The 16,468-nt window shown below is 38.7% G+C and overlaps 1 protein-coding gene across 1 annotated transcript; it reads left to right on the top strand.

Annotated features, from left to right (window-relative positions):
* The first annotated feature begins 3,540 nt into the window (after positions 1-3,540).
* Positions 3,541-16,234, top strand: tmem276b (transmembrane protein 276b). Its single transcript, XM_049595828.1, has 4 exons — positions 3,541-4,297; positions 8,100-8,213; positions 11,470-11,607; positions 11,819-16,234. Exons 1-4 carry the CDS (start codon positions 3,901-3,903, stop codon positions 12,064-12,066), a joined length of 897 nt encoding a protein of 298 aa, XP_049451785.1. The 5' UTR covers positions 3,541-3,900; the 3' UTR covers positions 12,067-16,234.
* The last annotated feature ends 234 nt before the right edge of the window (positions 16,235-16,468 follow it).

The raw sequence follows: 16,468 nt of genomic DNA, 5'->3' as shown, positions 1-16,468 counted from the left end.
CAACACAGTCTGTTTGGCAAGCTTCTGTTGCCATAACGACTCCGCCGCGGGTTGCCTTCCTTAGTCATCAGCCTGTGAGCAGCCTATTGTCTGTGGGAGCCTTCCTCAGTCACAGCACAGAAGGACAACAAACAGCCACTATGTACACTGTAGTGCAAATGCATGAGTGACAAATCTTTCATTGATACTCTGCTCAAATCCCATAACCCATGGTTCAGTCCAAGTGCGTCTGAATGAGGATATCTAACTGAATTTGCTCAGTTGTTTTGTGGTTCTGCTCCCAAAATCCTGAATTGGTCTGTCAGCTTTTTGATTTAATTTCTGTATTGAAGTCAACATCATAGCAGGATGTCATACACTCAAGCTGTGAACGCATCCAACATGACTCTACGAGTTATGCACACATGAAAACAATCAGACATATCTGTGTTTCATGTTGTAATATGCTCCCGTGCCACCAGTAATCAGCTCCAATGAGCTCTGTAACAGATGGTCCATCATTTACATGCACTATTTCTAGCAATAAGGGATCAAAGGTGCATTTGTGTGAAAAAATTAGGCTTCCTTTGTCAATGTAGGCGTTTAATCCAATTCAAACAGTTTTACTGGCATGATAAAATACAGTATTAAAGGAAATTATAGTAGAAGAAAATGAAGAGTTACTGTAGTAATGAAGGTTATTTATGTATGTGCAGAGCACTTTCAGGAAAACAGTTAATATACAAAAATAACTTTAAACGCTTTGCTGAATCACCATATTTCTTCAGTAAACTATTGATTGAATCCAGCATCAACTAAACCTGGTCAGATCTTATAAGTCACTGTTGTATTCAAATCTATTTTTTGCTGGTTTGATGCTCCTCGTATTTCTTCATCATTCTCCTCTTTTAGCTTTATTTTTGTATTTGTCTTGTTTTCCCAGTGTACACAATGTCCCCATACAAATGAGGGTGCACTGCTCTTGTTGGACTTTCCTTTATTAAGAAAGGTAATTTGAAGGAAGACATTGTTGTAGGGAAAACCATAGAGGTTAATATGCTTATATAAATTTATATGCTTATCTGTCACTTAGAGTATAGGTTTGCATTTTTAAGATATATATTTAAAGGTCCAGTGTGTACGATTTAGGGAGATTTAGTGGCATCTAGTGGTGAGGATTGCAGATTGCAACCAGCTGAAACTTCTCCTGGTTAGATTTTCTTCAGTGTTCACTGTTCGGGAGGTTTTAACTGGGAGCAGAATTATCTGCAGAGGTCTCTTCCACTTTAAAACACACATACCTGGTGATTTAAACCAGTGAACACTGAATAAACCAGTTTCACATCACAAATCAGTGTTTCTGCTATGCTGTTCGGCTGGTCTCAGATTGGACCCTAGCCAAGACCCTGCTAATCTGTGCTCACTGTTTTTCTCTGATAATTTAGGATCCCGTTGTTCACGAGGTTTTAACCAGGAACCAAATGATCCGCAGCGGTCTCTTCCTCTCCAAAACAAACGGTACTGTGGTCTCATTTATAAAACAGTGCGTAGGAACCATACTAAAACTGTATGTACGGACAAAAGCCAAACATAGCGTGTCCCAAAAAGTATTCTACAATTTCTACAGTCACACTTCCAACTCACCATCTGTGTCGGCAATTTCCTGACTCTAAAATGTTTGCAAGCTTGGGTCAAAGTTTCTCCCATCAAGCCGTGTATTTATAGATCACAACTTTTGCGTTGGAAGTGGTGTATGTCTCTTTCAGGCCTCATTTTGTGCCTACACAATGTTTATAAATGAGACACCTGGTGATCTATACCAATAAAAACTCTGAATGAAGCAGTTTCATGTTAGAAAAATCAATGTTTTTCCAACACTGTTTATCGCGATGGCCCTGTTAACAGTGGCCAATGCAAACAGGCAAATGGCCCTATTTAGAGCCAGTTGGTGTTTCTCAAAGTCAAGGATCCTTCCTTGGTAGGACGAGTCCTTCCAAAGAAGGATCCTACAGAGGCAAGGCAAGAGTCCTTCGTAGCATTTGATGAACACACATTAGAACAGGCTAATGAGTGTCCCCAGGTGTGGTTCATTAACCCTCTGGAGACTGAGGGGGTTTCAGGGTACTGTGTACTGATCATTCTGGAAATCTCTAATGTTGTTGTACAATTTGAACAAATGTAAGTAGTATTTTCAGAGTCACAAGACCTTTAGAGAGAATTTATTTCTGGATTATACTTAAAGAAAACAAACAGGTAGGATAAATGAAACTTTTGTGGCACATAGCGCCCCATTGATTAATTTCAAATCTTTTATGTTTTATCTTAATCATGGTATTTAAAAAAAAAACAAAAAACTCATTATTTGGCTGGGAACACATTTGAAAGTGGAAATTCTGAAGTCTCTAACAGTATTTTTTTTATGCTTGTATTATAAAAGCTCCTGCAGATATTAATCCAAATAAATGACACATTTATCTAAATCCTGCTGAGCTCTGCTGACAGGGGTCATTGAAGAGGCCCCGCCTTCACTTCCAGCAAACCATGCACTAAGAATTGAAAGCACTTTATACCTGCTGTGGATACACAGCCTATACATCCTTGACTCAGTAGAATTTGAAGGATCCTTGACATTAGAACAGTCCTTAGGTGGGATTTGATGATGTAGCATCCTTGAAATTCAGCCATTTAAGGATCCTTCCTTGACTCTGAGAAACACTCTGTGTTTGGTTTGTCCTTCATGGCTACTGTAGAAACATGGCAGTGATTTAAACCAGTAAAAACACTGAGTAAAGCAGTTTCACATTTATCGCTGAGGGGTTGCTAACTAGTGGCCAACACAAGAAGGCGAATCTAGTTTGTCTGCCAATATAACCCCCTAAACCCTACATGCTGCACCTTTAATATTCAAACACGTAACATCAATAATTGACATTTTACAAGCATATAATAGTCTGAGCTGCAGCTCCTCACATTTTAATCATTAAAATTGACATGAATTCTTCAATAAAGCAAACACATTACAATAAAATCTCACATATAACTCAAATTATCCAGGAACCAAATGATCTGCAGGGGTCTCTTCCTGAGGGCCTGCTAACTAAAGTGGCGAATGGCCCTTTTTAGAGCCAGTGTTTGGTTTGTCTGTTATGATTACGGCTCCCTTTATTTTCAGGTGATTATATGATAAAGAAAACACTTAATCTGTTATATATACGTAATCTATTTCTGCCAATATATCCTACACACTGGACCTTTAATATTCAAACATGTAAAGTCAATAATTGGCATTTTTTGATAAGTATGAAATACTCTGAGCTGCAACTTCCCACATTCTGATTATGATAATTGACATAAAATCCACAATAAAGTAAACACACCACAATAAAATTTCCATTAGAACTCCTAATTTTGCTGCTGTTCAGAAACTCACATTTTAAGGTAGGAAAATAACTGGTGATCGATTTTAAAGGTCAGCTCCACATGATCAAATCCTCCCCCGACTGCACCTGTGTTTTACATGTTTATCAGATCCAAAAGGTGACCATTCAAGCATCACAAATGACCACTCCCCCACAACAGAGCAGCACTCTCCTGCCTCCTCATCCCGCAACAAACCTGGAGGAGAGAGAGCGCAACTACATCCCTGCCCCTGCCTCCTCCTCACAGCGTTGGTCGCCATCCATCCCCTCTCCTCTCCTCCTCCTGTACCATAACAGATGGTGGGAACAACATTGCATCCACCGGGCACCACAACAATAGACCGCAGCATCCAGTCCAGACGACGCTGGCCTTGCACCATCATGCTCCTAGTGCAGGACTGCGTGAGGCTGTGAGTGCCGTCGTGATTCATTTCACGCGGTACCACCACGGCCACGGAGGAACCTTCTTGCGACTGTTTGGGCTCTCCATCGAGCGGGGAAGATGGCCGCTATGAAAATATTAACAGGCACAGGGCTCTTCTTGGCTTTCTGTGCGCTCGGGCTGCTCGCCATGGCGATTTGCACCGATTATTGGTACGAGACCGACGCGCGGAGACATCGAGAGAGGTGTAAAAACTATGCCAACAAGCGAAACGACCCAGGGTACATCTACATTTCAAACCACAACCTCCCCCTCCAGATGCCTCCAAAGAGCCTGGAGAGGAAAGGTAACGGCCCAGATGCTGGAGCTCTCATCAGGGGGAAGCGGCACTTTCTGGCCGCCGCGTCTGCCATGGAGTCTCATTGCAGCCGGCAGTTTAACTCCACCATCTCCGGGCTCTGGAGGAAGTGTCACCGGGAGGGATTCGACCTGGAGACCGAGGACCTTATTCACCAAGGTAAACACGAGCTGTCTGGCTTTTCTTGTGTGCACCAGGCCGTGATGCTCAGCGATGAGCTCACACCTAGCCTGACACAAACAGGATGGCACAGAGGCCCGGTCTCTCCTCTCACATCAGTGTGTCTGCCATTGAATTTGATAGCTTATAAATCTATGTGAGGATGTCTTTTGTTTCAAGCTTAGGTCTCTTTCCTTTATTGTGCATTTCGCTGTCCATGGTGCTGAGTGAACCCCCCTTTCCCTCAGTCCCTCTCTGAGATAATGGCTGCTCCTCTGTGTTCTCTTTGCATCCATAAGAGACCAGACAACATCTTGCAAAGGTTTATGTCATACAAAAATGTGGATTTCACACTGAAACAGAAGCTGAATCACTGATAAAAATGAATTTTGGGGGCCACAGGAGAGAAAACACAACAGACAGCCCTTCTCACTGAAGAACAATGAGAAGCCATATTTCAGGCCTCACTTATTTATGCTACAGCTGATCCAGAGGAAGATCCTAAAAGCTGAGCAGATACACAAAGACGGGAACCACTCTGTGCAGAAAATAGGGGTGTCACGAGTAGTTTGTTGTGATTACAGCTGTCAAATAGACATCAGGATGCTGAAAAACAGCCCAGTAACAGTTTTCTCTTCCAAGCACTGACTCTGGAAATTGTCAGCTACATCATGTTGTTTGAAAATCCATCAATGTCTGAGCACACACACCACTTTATCCACCTTAGAATGATGAGTAATGCCGTTTTTTGATGGAGTTTAACCATTTAAATCTGCAACACTGAAGACATATTTTATAAAATGAACAACACAAGAGCTCTGGGATTTTTAAAAATCACAATATGCTGACAACAGTGTGCAGCTGTTGTGTATAAAATCTATTCATATAGCAACGTAATGACAGCACTGTGATGTTTTTGTTTACTTGACTGTACCTCTCAGTCCTTTACCTTGTGGTATGAACACATTATCCCAATGCAACACCTCTGCAACACACAACCTTTATAACGCTTGTCAATCTTGACATTGTTTTAGAAATGCATTGATTTAAATTTTTAGGTTTTACTTTGTGCTGTTTTTTTAACAGGATTGCATGCAGTCTAAAAAATATATTTGCCTGTCTTTTACAGGTGCTATGGAGAAATTCAACTATTTATTTAGTTTGTTAGTAGCAGTATATTTCGTACATGTAATTAGCAAACAAACAAAATAGTCATGCAATGGTAGACAGACATAAAGACCAAAAACAACATGTAATGATTTGATTTACACGTCCAAAAAAGAGCAGAAGGAAGTACAAACTTATTTATTCCCACCCCTTTTTCATATATTAATAATAGGCAATGATGTAGCTCCCTGTCACTATAAAGCTGTACAATAATTAATTCTCCTAGACCCATTCTAATATAGTAAATTAATTACAATAATATTTGTCTTACAGCACGATATAAATGATTACAAAAATACGTAGAAAACAGAAATTCGTATATCTGTATACCTATACCTATATATCTATCACAATATCTTTTAAATAAATACCTCAATATTGATATTTCAACAATACGACGAAAGAACAGTTAGAGCAGTCTTGTACATTCAGAATTTTACGTCAAGTTACTGTAATCACTTAACTGGTGGCGGCCGTGGTTCAGTCTGTGGGGACTTGGCTCGGGAGCCAGAGGGGTCACCAGATCAAGTCTCCGTACAGACCAAACATGGAATGTGGACTGGTAGCTGGAGAGGTGCCAGTTCATGCTCTTGGGCCCTGCCAAGGTGCACTTGAGCAAGGCAGCTGTTCAGGGTGCCGGCCTATGAACAAGCCCCACGCTCTGACATCTCCCCATTTGTGTATGTGTCTTTATTTCAGGCTTGTGTGTGTGTGTAATCTGAAAAAATAATTACAACAGAGTGAAAAAATTGAATTTCCCCTCGAGGGACTAATAAAGGAACGCTTTCTTCCTCCTTAGACTTTAATACCAGCAAAAGACAACACGTAAGATGTTACAATATCCAATATCTTATCTCTAGTCATATTACGATATCAATAACATATCGATACATTGCCTTAAGTGTGGGCTAAAATGTATATTACAAGCTTTACAAAGTTAATATTTGTTGCAGTGCTACTCAATACTGTATGTACATGATATTAATCAGTTTACTTGGCGCTGTCGGATTATTATGATCATATTTATTCCTTCTCCATTGTCAAGTTTAGGCCCAGTATTGGTGTTGATATCTGAGCAATTTCAATATCACTTATTAATAGGCTGCTATTTTACCAGATTATTTATGATGGCTAATGACTTACAAACATGCCTCCATCTGTCATTTGCATGTTCACTGCATAGAAGATACATTTACCTGTCACAGTGACACATGTACCCAATTTAACAACATAATAGTGCATGTTCATCCATTTTTAAGCATGATGACCAACATGTAAGAGAGATCAGATTTTGTGGGGCTACCTTACTTTAACAATAAAATACACAGTGTTCAAGTTACGCATTTTACAAAACTGTGCTCATACATTATTTTCTGGTGCACATGTGTAAATGTTGTTTCTCCAATTATGAATACAGTCTTGATGAGTGTTATGACAACACTGATGTCAGGAAACTTACAATTTCTGCTGGTGTGGACTCACTGATAAAGTGTTAAATTAACACGCAGAGTTTCCAACACATGCTCCAGATCCATACCGCAGTGTCAGAATGTGGATCTCTGAGTGGCATTTTATTAGGCCTCTCACACCCACACGGGTGTTTTCACTTGTTTTGGCCAATTAGACATCTGCTCAGATTAAAGGTGAGCAGAGAAATACTTGGAATCACACTAAGTCACCAAACTCCATGCACCAGTAAGATTTTTATAGGCACTCTTTGTCACAACCCAACAGGAACAGCATGATGAACTGATGTCATGTTGACAGCAAAGGATGTTATGCATACAGTGGTCTGAGCTTTAGATGTACAACAAAGTACCACAGATGCCCGAACAAGGCAGCAGGCTGCAAATTGGTACCACATGTTGGCTTTTCTATACATCAGTCCGTGTGGAAAAACATGAAATATTTGGACTGAAATGCCGCCCTGATAATATAATAGCAGCCTTTGGTGCATCAACAAAGAAGATTCAGATCAAACCCTCGAAGATCATAAACCTGACTATCAGATGTAAAGACTAAAGGTCTGAGATTAATCAAGTTTGACAGAAGCTTTGGAAAAAGTTATGGGAATTTAGAATTGTATAACCAGACCAATGCGCTCGCATTACAAAAAGAGAGATGTCTGCCATGGTTGGAGCCTGTTACATATGTAAAGCAGGAATAACCCTGTTATTCCCTAAAATGTTAAAATTACCTAAATGATGAAGTCGTTGCATGTCATAACATATGGAATAGGCTGGATTAAAATCCTAATATTAAGAATATGTCGGACTAATTTAAAATGCACTCAAGTCAGTATGAAAAAATTCACTTTTAATAACAACAATTAAGTTTCCCTATGTCGCCTTCGGTAGGAAAATTCATATTGTTTCCTAATCCCCCTTAATAACAGTGTAGGCGTGGTTAGGAACACGAGGTTACCATCCCAGTAAATTAAAACTCAGTGAGGGCATAAAAATAAATATGCAGCTTTTCAGAAACGTGTGTATATCATTTCATTAGTCCACATGTGTGGCAAAGGTTCAGAATGAGATTTTTACTTAATTTTCTTCTCTGCTGCCTCTGTTTTATTAAAGATTTTTGTGCTCAAGTTCTAATTGTCTCCATCAATTTATTGTTTTTTTTCTTCCAGGAATAATTCAAAGATGTACCTCAGTCAAGTATCACTACTCTTCGTCCATCCTACCACGAAATTTACCCATCAACATCACAAAGACCATACGACAGGATGAGTGGCATGCACTCCGTAAGTCTGAAAGTGTTTGTCTGTCTTTATGGAGTGGGTTAGACTCGTAGACTCGGTCACTGTGTTTTGCATCTTTTGTATTTATAAACATTTATTGTTCTGCTTTCGCCTTTCACTGTTTTATATTAACACATACATTAAATTATTTAGCAATGAAATGAGAGAAAACAACAGAAAATTCACAATTGATTATCTGATAATGGTAAATTCTAATTTTAATGATTTATGATTTATATGAAATTTTATCTCCTAGACGAGCTTTGCATTCATTCAGTTGACTATATGAACTTTGGCGTTCCTCAAGGCGCTATTTTTGGGCCCTAATCTGTTTTCATTGTACATGTTTCTCCTGATCATATTATTCACAAACATAGCTCTACCACAAACATTCTGAGATGTTTTGGAAATTTTAAATTAACACATCAATTAAATTATTTAGCAATGGAAACAGGAAAAAGCAACAGAAAAGGTTAAGAAAATTCACAACTGGCTATTTTGTAATGGTAAATACTCATTCTCATTATTTATTCATTCAGTAACCATTTTGAAATTTCATTCTCTAGACCAGCTTTGCATTCATTCAGTTGACTATATGAACTTTGGCATTCCTCAAGGCACAATTTTGGGCCCTAACCTGTTTTCACAGTACATGTTTCTCCTTGATCATATTATTCACAAACATAGCTCTACCACAGGCATTCGGAGATGTTTTGGAAATTTTAAATTAATACAGAAATTAAATTATTTAGCAATGAAAAGAGAAAAAACAACAGAAAAGGTTAAGAAAATTCACAACTGACTATCTGATAATGATCAACATCATTATTTATTTATTCAATAACCATTTTGAAATTTCATCCTCTAGACCAGCTTTGCATTCATTCAGTTGACTATATGAAATTTGGTGTTCCTCAAGGCACGATTCTGGGCCCTAACCTGTTTTCATAGTACATGTTTCTCCTTGATCATATTATTCACAAACATAGCCCTACCGCAGGCATTCGGAGATGTTTTGGAAATTTGAAATTAATACAGAAATTAAATTATTTAACAATGAAAAGAGAAAAAACAACAGAAAAGGTTAAGAAAATTCACAACTGACTATCTGATAATGATCAACATCATTATTTATTTATTCAATAACCATTTTAAAATTTCATCCTCTAGACCAGCTTTGCATTCATTCAGTTGACTATTTGAAATTTGGTGTTCCTCAAGGCACGATTTTTGGGCCCTAACCTATTTTCATTGTACATGTTTCTCCTTGATCCTTGAGATGTTTTGGAGATTTAAAGATTAAATCAAAAAACAGGTTTTCTGTGTTGTTTTTACCACTTCAAAAACATTTATAAAATACAGCCTTATTGTTTTTTACAGCCACACCAGTGAATCAAATTCATAGCATTATGTCCTTGTGCTTTAATTTCCTTGAGTCCTCAATAAGAATCAGAATCAGTATACCTTTTATTGTCACTGTATCGTTAAAAAAAAAAAAAAAAACACACAACAAACTTTGGAGTGCTGCTCCTGTAAGGTGCTGTCAGTTATAACCACATCCTCCATACATTCAACCATCCAATCCTCGCACCAATAAATATCAGACATTAAATAAGTGTAATAGGTAAAAAACTACACATAGTACGACTGTGAATATTGCACATAGTGTAACAATTAAGCCCTTAAAAATGTTCATACTGTGTACTTGAATACATTTTTCATCCACAGTTGCAGCAGCAACTGTTAACCTAAGCTAATAAGAGAAAGAGTGCTTATTACCATAATGCTAGCCTATTCACACTGGTTACCTGTTAATTTCTTAACTGTTTGAGAGATTACACTCCCCCTAGCGCCAAAATATATCACAGACCTCATAAGCCCTTCCCTCCCTCGTCTAGACTCATGACCAGAGGTTATCAATATCGGGTCATCACTATTAGGAAGCCATTAGCTTTAGAGTGGCTTATCTGAGGACATTAGGTCTGACAGATCAATGTCTTCTTTCAAATCATTGTTCAAAGAGTGAAGCAGTTGTTTGACCTTGGATTGCATCAGTATGATTTTCAGCTCTGAAACCTTTTTATTTTTCAGTTTTGAAGTCAGTGTTGTGAATCTGCTTTGATATGTTCAGTTTGAAACATGCTGTACCAAAACATTATTAAAGCTATTACTCATATTCTTAATAGTATTTATGGGTATTCACAATATAACTCTAGATATCTCTATACTTAGTATTGCATATATCATTATCATGCATTACAAATGTGTCCTCCATTGTACCTTATCAGTGGAAAGTTAAAACTGGTACCTTAGGGAGAAAAGAGACAGTGTTCATTTAGTAAACTTCTGATTAATTGATTTAAGTTCATTATCATAATTTAGACAAAATCAAGAAATGTATCCCTTAGCTGGATTTATACCTTGGGCCATAGGGACACAGGGACAACAGCAACATTTAACCAAGGTAACAGTACAAAATTCTGCTCCATTACAACTCACAAGGTTCACCGACAAAACAACTGTCTTATACTAAACACGTTTTCCAAACAAATATAACATGCTAACATTATTAGTGCAAGCCTATGGCATTTTACATTGTATAAATTAGCCTAGCGATGAGCAGAGATTTCCCCTGCTCACGTGAAGCCAGGATAAATCCCTAAGTATAAATCCCTGAAGGATAAATCACACACAAAACTTAAGTGTTCACTTCAGTATACATGAAGAATTAAGTTTTTAATTAAAACAAAGAATAAATATTTGATTTGAGATTTTGTTTCAACGACATTTCTATTTCACTTCTTTACAGAAAGTCTCCAAGGAAATAATATATAGAAAATTACAGACCCATAAAATTAAGTTTCATTGTTTGTTTGTTTGTTTTTTTTTGCAAAATGTAAGAGGCAAAACGTCCATATGAACAAATAAAAATAAAAATAATAAAAGCAATAAAAAGAAAAATAAATTGAAAGACACGGCTCAAAAGCTAGTCTTTAAAAATTAACATTTATATAACTATAAAAAAATACTAGTGCATAGTGAGGATCACACTTTTTATGATTAACAACACAATTAAAGTAATGTTTTAATCTTTTCTAAATCACATGGCAGGTCACAAACAGTGTGGTAGATTCATAAAGTGACACCAAATGCTCTGTAGTCTGAGGACAGCAGATTCCAGTTTAACCATAATACAAAATTGGCCAATAGTTTTCATGAATGTTGAGTTTCAGTAGTGACGTTTCACCTCTGCCCGCAGATCTAAGAAGAATGACGGCTGGCTTTGTGGGCATGGCCGTGTCCATCATTCTCTTTGGCTGGATCATTGGAGTGCTGGGATGCTGCCAGCAGCATGACCTCATGCAATATGTAGCTGGGCTACTCTTTCTCATGGGAGGTACTGTGAGAGCACATATGCTGACGTCCACACACAAACATGCAGACAAAATCCAATTGTATTCAATTCTGTATTTATTTGGTGACAGCTGAGAGCTTCTTTGTGTTAACATGTAGATCAATGTCCTGCAGTAACATGAGTCCTGTCCTGCTGTAAGATACATGTAGGAATGTAATCATTAAATCACGGTTTGTCTCTTCTGATCACACAGGAACATGCTGCATCATCTCCTTGTGCACATGTGTGGCAGGAATTAACTTTGAGTTATCCCGCTACCCCCGCTACATGTACGGCCTGCCCGAGGACATTAGCCATGGCTATGGCTGGTCCATGTTTTGTGCCTGGGGTGGCCTCGGTCTCACATTGCTGGCTGGCTTCCTCTGCACCTTGGCCCCCTCCCTGAGCACGCCCGCTCGTACAACGACCCACAAGCCGAGGCAGGAGAATGGAACCGTGTGACAGAGGCGTCGTGAAGCGACTGACCCACCGGACGCACAAACCACACCCTACCAACCTTGATGTTTAACTCTGAAACAGTTTTTGTCTGATCACCATCTCACACCACCCTCAACATCGCCATCTCCCCTGAGTGTTCAGTGTGCCTGAGTTGCGGCCGAAAGGAGCGAAGTAACGACAAACTTCACACACCTGATCTTGAAATTTCCCAGAGGGACCTCCAGGAACACCAAGACTATCACCCACAGTAATGTTCGACTGGAGCATGGCTCTCATAGCACAAATAAGACTTTTTTTTTTGGTTCAGATGTTTGACATGCTGACTTTATGGCAATCTAAAAGGTGACTGTTTTCTCTGAAGAGAATTTGTCTTAAAATGGTGCTCTCTTAAATACATAAAGCCACACACACTCCCACGCAGCACACACACACCAGCACATGCTTTTCCACACATGCTCAATTACTCTGGATGAATCATGGGAGAAAAAAAAACACACAGAAACATCAGGCCAGAGCATCTTGTCAGCATTCCTCTTTCAGTCGAGTGATGTGTGCTGTGTTATTGTTCGTAATGAAAAAAAAAAAAAATCTGGTGTTGACTGCCCATTGCTTATCTTTAGTGTAGCACACTAACTGATATCAAACATGAGCCCCAGGGGGAACGTCTGCAGCCTCTGCAGAGCACAAAATTGATCTAGCAGCGTGGTCGCTACGATAAAATACGCTAAAGCAAATCTGCATTGAGAAGAAAAGGGTTTGATGCTTCTTTAAAGATTCTATATGTACAAATGCATCTCTATGTAGATCCAGATCATTGTTTGTGTAATAGATTTTGAATAAGACTGTTTGTTTTCTGTTTGTTTCGAGGCAATGATGGCTGACAGTGAGGAGAGCATAAAGAGTTACAGGGTGGTGCTACAGGAGCATGAATCCATTATTGGATTTGGCTACATAAAGGTATTTTGTGGTACCAAACTGACAGATGCGACACGGTTGTTTGCTGATGACAAGAAAACAAAACCGTGGAGGAAGTATTAGATTGCTCCATTGTTTACCCTCAATATTGGTCAGCCTTTTTGTGTAATACAAGCAAGTTAAGCGATTTAAGAGGAAGGAGAAAGGAAAAAAAATGCAACTTCAGTGATCCTGCTAAAAACAAAAGCACAAGCTGCGTTCCAAATCCTCATCTGCACCAAGCACAGTAACATAGTAACATCACACATCAGTAGAGGACCACAGTGTCATCATGTCTCCACTAAAATCTGGCTCAGTTAGCGATTAAACAATGAAACAAGCAGAACAGGAAAGATCATTTAAGTGATGGACATCATGGTATTGCAGTGCACACTGGTAATGGATGAGCTGTTCTTTTCTTAAACTATAAATCATGTTTGACTTTAAAGTTCAGGGTTGACGGAGGCATTCAGGATTCCCAGTTTGACTGATGTGTTGAGCACATCTTGTATAATTTATTGAGCATATTTATTGTGTATTAACTCAGAAAATAGTACGCTGTATATGATGTAGTATGCGTACTTTTGTGATTCAATCATTGGATTAAAAATACCTCTGAATCTGGTGTTGAAAAAAGCACAAATAGTAATTTAGAAAGGACTGCAGTGATATATGTGAAAAGCTGTATCCAAAATACACACTGTTTACTAATTAAAGGACAAAATTAAGTACACGTAGGTATTCATAATAAAATTCCTTGACTTTTAAAGGTATATTATGCGGGATTTTCCTTTAAAACAATGTGTAGACTCATACAGAAGTAATCCCTCTTAATTATCAATTATGACCCACTACAAGTGTGTGGCGGTGTATTTTTCTGCAGAAACTCCACCCTCTGCCTGTATTCTCTTATATTCTTCTTATTCTCTATGTTCAGGATGTTTACTGGTGTGTTCCCCCACAGCGAGGTGAGGTCATGGCCTTATAAAAAGATAGCGATCAGGTGCCAGCAACTGAATCATCATAGGTAACTGGACTTGAGTTTCTTGAAGATGTTTCACCCCTCATCCAAGAGGCTTCTTCAGTTCGAACGGACTGGTGAAGACTACATCAAACAGCCATCGTTAAATAGAGGAGGTAGCCGAAGACACCACTTATCACCCACCTACAAATTCAGACTTGGGATCCCTTCCCAGACGACTTAACACCCATTCACACCCGGACCCATCTAACCCTAATGACACACATGATTGCAGGGTGGGTGAACAACTCACATGTGACCTCAGCGACACTGTGAGGGTTCACACCCACACAGAGTTGAAAGCCTGCGACTCTGCACCAGTCCGGTAGACCTGAGGAAGCCTCTTGGATGAGAGGTAAAGTGTCTTCAAGAAACTCAAACAAGTCCAGCTGCTGGACAACTGAGAGTCTTCACCGACAATTTAAATATAGTGCGGCGAAAAGCCAAACATGAGTGAACTTAGGGTTGGCTTTACTTTGACTTTCGCAGTAACCGACAATCCTGCATAGTATACCTTCAAATGTTGGACAACATTTTGAAAACAATGGAATAATGAGTAAAAATGAAGTGATAAATTCTTGGAGAAACATTTTTTTTTAATTTAGAATCAGATGTGTGGTTTGGTGCACAAATCAGTAAAATGCGCCAGTTTTTGTGTGCTAACTTACAACTAGGATGGGACTGTGATTTAATAAGGAAGTGTAGCAGTTTGGACTTTAGTTTGCTCACTGGTAAAATGAGAAATGATTCTCTTGGTGACACTTGTGGATGATAATAACTCAAAGCAGTCAGTTTTTTCTGTTACGCAAACATGATTTTGTCCCCCCAGTCATTACAACTCATTTATTTTCTATTTGTCAAACTCACTACACAAGTTCATGAAACAAGAATATTACAGCCATGTGTGACAAAGTTTTTATAAATAGCTGGAGATGAGTCATGAGATAGTCTATCAGCTATGTCAATTAACTTTCTTAGAAAAAAAAGGTGTTATAATGTGTGTTGACAACACTGTGTATGATGTTCAGTCTCTTCACCATCACCATTAACCTCCTCACGAGGCTACCACGTTACAGAAGTCAGAGGAAATTAACTGAGGCATGATTGAAAACTGTATCTTCAGTGTCTTGTTGAATCTTTGCACTTTGCTGGGTCTCATAACAGTCTGTGAACCTGAAGTCTGAGCAGGTGGCGTTCTACATTATATGTTTTCGCGAGGTCACACACGGGAGCAAAAGATGATCAGAGCATGTAATAAGCACACTGTTGTGTCTTTTACAAAGAGTTTGGGTTTATACCATGTTGTGTGTTTAGGGTCAGTCGGTCTAGGCTCTTATTGTGAAAATATTTATGCCAGAAACAAGGACATACCATAAATATAAAAGCATTTATATCTATGGTCATTACACTAACAACCGAGTCAGTGTATTTTCTGACGTCCACAGAATGCAATGCTGTTTGGTGTTTTGGTTTTTATAAAGTTTTAAGTTCACACCCAAACTGATGTGCAGTAATATAAGTATTACTGTAAGCAGTAAACTGTAATGTATAAGTACATGGTGCAAGTATAATGTGTTGTTAGGACTGAAGCACAATTGCACACAACTCTTACAAGTTTTTTGTGTATTATAGTTGGGAAATCTGACTTTTCCAGTGCTGATTTTGCCACCACTGCACACGTGCAGGAGTTTATCAAAAGAGTATTACAAGAAAAAAACATTTAAAGCACATATTTACACCCCTGTATCTCAAAAAAAAGAGTAAATTTCAACATAACAATGTCTGTATTTTAAAACTGAGATTCTGTCATTAATTGGAGTTTGAATACAAAACAACAGTAGCACACAGTAGCAAGATTGACAAACCATTACGAATTATGTGCTTTAGAGAACAAATGAGGTCAACACAGCGTAACAGTGTATTTGAAATTGTTGTAAAACCCCTCTAAAGTGGCAACTTCCTTTGTTTCATGAGGAACTTAGTACATGTACTCTGTGCAACGAGAGATGCCCTGTGAAAACGCCACCGTTTAGAGTGGCACTTGTTTCAGTAGCACAGCTATTATTTTCTACAAGTCATTTATACTGGTTCAATCCACTGCAGATGTTATGTGGGGACTAAAAAGACATTACAGTCTTGCATGATCTCATTACAGTTAGTTTCTTTCAATATATTCAAACTTGTGTCCATTTTTAATTAATTTATTTTACTGAAATAAAACATGTAATTACTAAAGTGCTGTGTCTCTCGTCTGTGAACCCTCCCCACTCATGCTCCTGTTTGTTTTGCCCCGTTGTCTCTGTGGGAATGAGGTAGTTTATTGGAACTGGAAACAGATTTTCAGTCCAACTCAGAGGTGAATGTCCAGGAGAGGTAAGGTTTGCTCATAGCAGCAGTGTGGGCAGCACCCTCCTCCAGATAAGCATGGAG

The sequence above is a fragment of the Epinephelus fuscoguttatus genome, linkage group LG2, assembly GCF_011397635.1.
Source record: "Epinephelus fuscoguttatus linkage group LG2, E.fuscoguttatus.final_Chr_v1".
Classification (NCBI taxonomy): Eukaryota; Metazoa; Chordata; class Actinopteri; order Perciformes; family Serranidae; genus Epinephelus; species Epinephelus fuscoguttatus.
Note: the sequence above shows the minus strand (reverse complement) of the source record. Positions and strands in the feature narration are given on the sequence as shown.